Here is an 8,407-nt window from a genome sequence, read left to right on the forward strand (position 1 = left end):
GTGGAGGACTTGTTCTAGTAGTTTCGAGAGAAACGCCTTGCTGCGATCGCTCAATAAGATGCGTGGTGCCCCATGTCTTAGAAAGATTGCCTCCAGAAAAAATGCGGCAATGTCCTCTGCTGATCCTGAAAGAATTGCAGCTGTTTCGGTGTACCTTGTTAAGTGGTCAACTGCTGTGATGATCCAGCGCTTGCCACTAGCAGATATTGGTAGCGGTCCGTAGAGGTCAATCCCAATCACATCGAAGGGAGTGTCAGGACACGGAAGAGGTTGTAAAAGACCGGCCGGGAAGGAAGTGGGTCGCTTGCGGCGTTGGCGTAGCGAGCATGACGCAACATATCGCGCTACGCAGTTGGAAAGGCCAGGCCAGGCAAAACGACTGCAAATGCGATTATAGGTTTTTTGAAAACCGAGATGACCAGCCTTGGGGTCATCGTGAGACGCCTCCAAAATCTGCGCCCTTAAGAACGAGGAGCAACAGGAACCCAGCGCTGTCCTTCGGGGTGGAAGACAAAGCGGTAAAGGATTGAGTTTTCAGTCTTGAAGTTCCACTACTGTCGATGGGCGTGAGCGTTGGGAGGACAAGAGGAGCCTTGAAGGCACTGCATTATAGAGCGACAGTAAGTGTCGCTGCGTTAGTGGGACGCAAACGTGTCGTTGTTGAAGGTCGAAAGAAAATCGACAGCGGCGAGTGAATGAACTGACGGAGGCACTTTGATGGGTTCACTCACAGTTGGCGACAGGCCAGGAGTGCCTGATGAGGATTGTAAAGGACAGCGGCTAAGGGTATCGGCATCGATGTGTTTCTCGCCGGATTTGTAGATAACGTGGAACTCGTATTCTTGGAGACGAAGTATCCAGCGACTAAGACGTCCAGACGAATTCCTCAACATCGACAGCCAGCACAAAACGTGGTGGTCAGTGATGACGGTAAAGTGGCGGCCGTGAAGATATGATCGAAATTTGTGGATGGCCCAGACAACGGCGAGACACTCCTGCTTGGTCATGGTGTAATTTTTCCCTGCTGCTGTGAGGGTTCGACTTGCGTATGCGATCAGACGTTCGTCATAACGCTCTGTTCGTTGCAGAAGTACAGCTCCGAGCCCGTGTCCGCTGGCATCAGTATGGAGGAAAGTGGGTGCGGCGTTATCGAAATGACAAAGCACTGGCTCAGACGTGAGGGCACGTTTCAAGGTGTCAAAAGCCATTTGGCATTCGTCCGACCATACGTATGATGCTCCCGAAGAAAGGAGTTGGTGAAGTGGCGCAGCAATGGTGGCGAAGTCTCGTATAAAGCGCCGGAAGTACGACGCAAGGCCAAGAAAGCTTCGGAGCTCTTTGACGCGTTGAGGGACCGGGAAGTGAAGAACGGTGGTAATCTTGTCGGGATCAGGCCGGATTCCATCTTTGCTGACAAGATGTCCGAGTACTTTAATACTTTTGCTAGCAAAGTGGCACTTCTTGGTGTTGAGCTGAAGGCCAGCAGCTGCGACCCAAGTAACCACGGATATCCGTCGGCTGTCCGCTATGAATCCAAAGGTCGAAAAATTCGGATATCCAGAGCGGACACAGCACGGACATTCGCTGAACGTACAAGGAAGGTCCATTGACGGGATGTACTAGGTGGCTTTCTGGTGGATATCCGAACAGGATTTCAGTGAGACAGCCAGTTGCGAATGTACACTGGCTATCCATCAAAGGGCCCCAAGAACACATGGGAATTGAAATTAGTTTTGGAGTACTGCAGTGCATGAGCATATCCTATGCTCGCAGCCATCAGAAATTTTCTAAATCTTGTGATAATAGTGGGGCTTTAATTGCGTATGGTGATTCACAAGTGATCTGCTTTCAGATCTAGAGCTCATCTTTCCTTGTATATAGCGGCCGGAGTAGTGGCGTATGTGTGTATCTGTGAGCAGACAGTTTCCGTGGATGGCATGAGCTGACTCGCATGCCGATGCCCAGGCCAACACACACGCTGGGAAAACCAGAAAGCCCTTCAAGGATGAGGTATTGTTTTTTTAATTTTCACGGCATTCTAAACTGAATGCGACGGTTATTTGAAACGTAAAGGTCGCGGGATCAAATCCCGGCGGCGGCGACTGCATTTCCGATGGAGGCAGAAATTTCGGCCCATGTGCTCAGATTTGGGTCACGTTAAAGAACCCCAGGTGGTAGAAATTTCCGGAACCCACCACTACGTAGGCGTCTCTCATAATCATATGGTGGTTTTGGGACGTTAAACCCTACATATCAATCCTATTTTGAAACTTAAAAAAAATATAGCATCTAGTTCAGGGTTTTTTTAAGGCATGTGCACTTTTTGTCAGGGTTAAAAATATATGTGCTCGTATAATTTATGTTGTATACTGTGCATTGCTTGTAGTATATCGTGCACTTATCTCACTAGTTTTTGTCAGTCGAAAGTGACCAACAGTTTTAAAAATAATTGTTCCATGAAATCAATTCAATTTTTTTATCCCGTTGACTACTATAGCAAAAGATATAAAATGAAACCATACACTCAATCTATCACTGAATAGACTAACTTTTCACTGCTGAACGTTTATTACAAATCACGTGTAAGAATACTTTAGGTAAATAAATGCCACGGAGCGAGCACAACCCGACAACTCGACAAATGTAATATTTACATGCGGTACACCACGGAGGAAGGTGACACACACGGTGCTAGCGATGACACTGCTGCCGCGTCGCAAATGTCTCTCTCAAAAGCTGAAACAAGTCACAAAAATGGCGTTTCCAATTTAGGTTATTTGGCAATAATTATCCTCAAAAACGGTTGTAATACACCACCTAATTGTTAAATATTATAAAGCTACTTTAACGATGTTGTTTATATTGACGGTTATCTATCCAAACAGCGCAGAGAAAAAAAAAGTTTCGTTTGGCGAGCCATCGCCCAGTCAAGCCAAGCCACTGGATTTGTTTTGTTAGTCCTGTGGATAATGGCGGCGTGTTTGTAGTGCCAGTGCAGATACGATTGTATTTTCTTCCCCAGCTACGGAGGTAAGACAGCTACATTTATTTTTTTATTAAGAATACAGTCAAAGACTTCAGAACTTCGTATGAGTACTACAATGTGTTTCCTTCGCAGGTGCCAGCATGCCTAAAGCGAAGGAAAAGTCTTACACGCGCAAGAAAGCGTCATTGCAAATAAAGGCAATATTTCGGGATTTCGGATTTCAAGCCGGCAGCCAGCCGTCAATGTCTGAAGGAATCGGGAACTTCGAACAATGCAGTAGTGCGTGTGGTACACTACGCGCATGCAGTAACACATGCTGTGCCAGTGAGTGTGCGAGCATTTGCGTGCCTGGGGCTGACGAAAACACTGCGGCTACATCAGCAGCTACTCAAGCGGATTGCTGCAGCTCGGCGCCCCCTGAGGGCAGTTCGCCTTGCGTCACCGAAAGTGACTCAACGGACACATCGCCCACAAAATGTTCACTCTGTTCGTCCAGGGGAGCATCGCGCACTGAACCCGAAGGCTCGCCAATGCAACTCAGCGATGTGCCTTCTCCTGTAAGCGGAGTCCCGGAGGTACCTGTTTGTTCATCTTCCACTGATGCATTGTCAAAGCACAAAGATTTTGTTGTGTCACTGCGCAGTTGGGCCATCAAAGAAAATGTTACTCATACAGCTTTGTCCGCTCATCTAAAAATTCTCAAGGTCAGTACTTTCGATTCTTCATCTCTGCCTAGCGACGCTCATACTCTTTTTGCCACGCCTAGAGATACACATCGTGCACCTGTTGTCAGTTCAATGGTACCGGGACATTACTGCCACTTTGGGCTACAGAAAAGCCTCGAGAATGCTTTGTCAAAAGCACGTTATGAAGGCAGTCATGTTTCTCTTGCCTTTAACATTGACGGGCTGCCAATTTCCAAAAGCTCCACCATGCAGTTGTGGCCCATACAGTGCATGATCCGTGAAGATCGAAGAATACCACCCTTTGTAGTTGGAATTTTCGCAGGCCCAGGAAAGCCTGCTTCAGCCAATGAGTTTCTCAACAAACTTGTCAGTGACCTGCAACAGCTTCTTTCCCAAGGAATGATTCTTCATGGGCACCTAATTGATGTTTCTTTGAAGTGTTTTGTTTTGGATGCCCCAGCACGATCATTTGTGTTTCAGATTGAAGGACATACAGGTTATTCTGGGTGTCCTAAGTGCACAGCTGAGGGTACATACAGAAACAGTCGACTCAGTTTCCCTACTACGTCATCCACTTTGCGTACGGATGATTCCTTCAGGCGTCAGATTGACTCTGACCATCACCGGGGCACATCAGTATTAATATCACTGCCCATAGACTGTGTGACCTCTGCACCACTGGACTATATGCACCTGTTGTGTTTGGGGATTACGAAAAAACTGCTCAATGCTTGGCTAAGTGGTCCCTTAGACAAAACGCCTTGGGCCTGCAAAGCGCAGACAATTCTCTCACCTTAATGTGTTGTTAGCACCATATGTGCCGAAAGAATTTGCTCACAAGCCAAGAAGTTTATCTGAAGCTGACCGCTGGAAAGCTATAGAATTCAGGCTCCTCCTCCTGTATAGCGGGCCTATAGTGCTCAGACCTGTTCTAGCTCCTTCTCTTTACAGGAACTTCATGGCACTACATTGCGCAACTTATATTCTTTCAAATGCCAACCTGTGCCAGCAGCATCTTGATTATGCAGAGTCCCTTCTACAGCACTTTGTAAAAGGTTTTGCAAAGTTGTATGGAAGTGACCAGGTTTTCTATAATATTCATTGCTTATTACATCTTGGAAATGATCCACGCAAGCACGGACCCCTGGACACTTTCAGTGCATTTCCATTCGAGAACAATATGCAGTTCCTCAAGCGGCTTCAGAAAAGCCACAAAACTCCACTTGCCCAACTATACAATCGCTTGATGGAGTGAGATGGTGAGGTAGCTGATCTTCCATCTTTTGACAAAATTAAGTTTTCAAAAGAACATTCAGATGTACCCCTTCTACCCACCTGTGAACCACCCTTGTACAAACAGGCTACATTTGATAGCTTCATGCTTAGTGTAGAGGTTCCTAACAACTGCTGCATGATAGATTCTTCTGTCATTATTGTAGAGAGTTTTGCAAGATTGAGAGGTTTGCAGGTGCCCTGCATCATTGGCCGTGAATTCAAAGTAAAAGAACACTTGTATGAGAAGCCATTTATTTCTGGCACCATTGATGTTTTTGTGGTTTCACAGCTTTCTGGTGTTAAATGTTGGCCATTAAGAAATGTACGCAAGGTTGCTAGGTTACCCTGGCACGGAAAATTTGTTACTATTCCACTGCTTCATCTGTCTTGAGGGCACTAAAAGAAGAATTTATTGCATTTAGGATAGATTACCCTTCAACAGTTTTTGACACACCGCTTTGCTATGAAGAGGTGCTTTGTTTTCTTAAAGGGGAACTCCGGTGCATTTTCGACCATACTGAGATAATGCTGTTTTCAAATAGTATTGACAATCCTGCAAAGGCTAAGGTGGTTAATTTTGACCAGGCACTCGTCAGTAATTTTAATTAAGCAATAAGCGACAAGTCAAAACAAAGACCAAAACGGGAAGCTGCTCTGTCATCCATGGTGGGTATCAGATGACGTCTCGAGAATTCGTCGCTGATGACGTCACGAGATCGGCTACACCCCGCCACGGCTTGCCAGGGTGCACACATAGCTCACATTCCTCTTCTGATGCGCGAAAAGCAAGTTGGCAATATCGATGCAGAAGCAAGCTGTGTCAGAGCGTCTGAACTTACTAGTGACAAGTTCAGCAATGATTGCAGCTACTATCTCAGCGCAGAAGCATCGCTTTTTGATTTCGACCCGCCGGCGCGTGAAGCATCTGACATGCCCCGAATCGATTTTCTTGTTGCTCAATATTGTAAGATCGACATCAACGATGACGAACACGCTGTATACAGCTGACAAAACGGAACTGTGCTAGCGTTGTCACCTCGTAGCAGAAAGCGCACGTTGCATCTGTCTGCTGGGAAATGCAGGGTTTTCCAAAAAGAGTAGGCCCTTACGTCACATGCACAGGGTGGCCTGCGTTTACTAGTGTGATTGCAGAATCGGCTACTAATTTTAAAGTTTGTTTTCCAAGAAACTGAATGACTTAGGGTGCATAATTTGGCACATATTATCACGGTACCAATGAAAAAACATGTTTAAAGTTTTATTGAAATCAGTTAATATGGAAAAAACGCCGGAGTTCCCCTTTAAGTGGTTGTTACATGAAAGTTTTATTTTGTTGTTTTCTTGCGTTAAATGATATGTGGAGTTTAACATCTCGAAACCACCATATGATTATGAGTGACGCCGCAGTGGAGGGCTCCGGAAATTTCGACCACCTGGGAATCATTAACGTGCCCCCAAATCTGAGCACACGGGCGTACATTTCCGCTTCCATCGGAAATGCAGCAGCCACAGGTGGGATTTGATCCCGCGACCTGCGGGTCAGCAGCCGAGTACCTTAGACACTAGACCACCGTTGCGTTAAATGTTAGGCCAAGCCCTGCTGATCCTAGAAAATAAGTGTAAGTGCTCCCTGAAAAAGTAATTACAACATGTTATTAAAAACTAGTCTTGGTTCCTACTGTACTCTCAAGTCGCGATATGAGCTCTTCACATGCTGGAGCAAGAAATTGCGACGTTCCCATGGCCAGGCGAGTATCCTGTATGATGTCGCCAGAATTAGTACTGTAGCCTGACGTCAAGCTAGTGGCGATGTCGCGAGGTGCACCCTGGGAAAATTGGCTTTACTAGTACTGAGGGAAAAATGGCAGTAAATTGGGACGAAGAAAGAATGACCGCACAACACTGAGGAACAATGGAACTGAGGAACAACTGTGTGTGTGTTTATTACACGGGAAAATATAGAGCTGCAAAAACAAATAGGACTACAACACTTGCTCATAAAGATGAAAAGCAAGATAAATCTCTCACGAGTCAAAATGTCCAAAGTTAACAGCTCAGAAACATGTTCTCTTTTTCGAGGAGGGCAAGTGGAGGCTCACTGACACACGTGTCCTTTCTTCCTAATATGGAAGGCTTCGTTGATTTCGCACTCGATCTTGTTACGATATCGTGAAAGCATTTTTCAATTATGGAAGAGCTGGGTGCAACTGCACGAGGAACAATGGGCTGCTAAGGTGCTGCTTGTTGAAGTCTTGAGATTGAACGGGTGCTCATTCAGGTGATCGTTCAAACATTGACTGGTCTGTCCAGCATAGGTGTAGCCACATGACAACGGAATGTCGTAATACATTGTTAATGCATTCCTCGTACTGTGTCCTGTGCTTCTTTATGCACGCATGCTCTTTGGGGTTACTTTACTTTTTCGCATAGGCTGCTGAGAAAGCCTTACGCCTGCTTTGCTAACGATCTTGAGTGCATGGCTCGCACCGCGTGCGTAAGGGATGGCGGAAATTTTTTGTCTTGTGCTGGGTGTTTCGTGGTGCTTTGCTCAGCACAGGAAGGACAATAAATTTTTGTCGTCTCTTAGGTACATAGTTTGAGTCATGCGGTCATGCAAATCGTGTATCAACTGGCCCTTCAAGACACCCTTCTGGCTTTAATTCCAAAATAATCTATCTCGGCATTTGCTGTACTTCACACTTGCTCCGAGCTATCTCTGTACACAGGAGATTTGTAGGGCAGAGTAAACTGTCCATAAAAAAATGGTGTCACTACCCCTTTAATATGACAGTTATTTGGTCACCATATTGTGCTAGCAGTGAAACGAAACAGCCACTATTGTGCAATAAACATTCACATTCTCCAAAGATAATGAGGTGTATTGGTTGTGCTTGAATTAAAACTGATGTCTATGTGAGGACTGTTCATAGTGTCTAAGAGATATCCATGTCATAAGGGTATCTTAATTGTCCCGTTGCATTGTTCTATGTAGAGCTCTAAAATGCTTCTGGGCGAATGACAGTTTTATGTATGATTAATGTTTATTGTACTTAATAAACAATAAAACTGTGTCATCCATTTCAGCATGTGATGGAATTGAGCCCTGTGCTTTCCATGATGTGAATTTGTCTTATACATTTTTTTGGTATTTCCCATTCATGTTTGTTTTTGTGTTTGCAACAGTCATATTAGTCGCCTGTTCTGCAGTATTGTATTGGAATGGTGTTTTGCTTCATACTGAATTTTGTCAGTTTTTAACTTAAACCTTTTTTATTTCTTGCTAAATGTTCTTGACATTTTTTGTTTGTACCAAAGCTTGTGTCTTTATGACCCTGTAAGTTTTAATTTTGATATTACAAAATGAAATAATCACAGTTAACTTCTTTCATTGTATTACCTTCACTGCTAGAATTTCTTAAATGTGTGGAGCTGTGCTTCTATTCTCATCATTGTGTTCACA

General features: G+C 44.9%; 1 protein-coding gene across 1 annotated transcript; it reads left to right on the forward strand.

Moving 5' to 3' along the window:
• The first annotated feature begins 3,500 nt into the window (after positions 1-3,500).
• LOC142786410 (uncharacterized) lies at positions 3,501-4,927 on the forward strand. Its single transcript, XM_075884094.1, has 2 exons — positions 3,501-4,308; positions 4,424-4,927. Exons 1-2 carry the CDS (start codon positions 3,517-3,519, stop codon positions 4,925-4,927), a joined length of 1,296 nt encoding a protein of 431 aa, XP_075740209.1. The 5' UTR covers positions 3,501-3,516.
• The last annotated feature ends 3,480 nt before the right edge of the window (positions 4,928-8,407 follow it).

Source organism: Rhipicephalus microplus, unplaced genomic scaffold (assembly GCF_043290135.1).
Source record: "Rhipicephalus microplus isolate Deutch F79 unplaced genomic scaffold, USDA_Rmic scaffold_23, whole genome shotgun sequence".
NCBI lineage: Eukaryota > Metazoa > Arthropoda > Arachnida > Ixodida > Ixodidae > Rhipicephalus > Rhipicephalus microplus.

Coding starts and splice junctions, on each gene's coding strand:
- LOC142786410 (XM_075884094.1), top strand. CDS start 3,517: ATGCAACTCAGCGATGTGCCTTCTCCTGTAAGCGGAGTCCCGGAGGTA. Junction 4,309..4,423: donor ACCATCACCGGGGCACATCA/GTATTAATATCA, acceptor GTGGTCCCTTAG/ACAAAACGCCTTGGGCCTGC.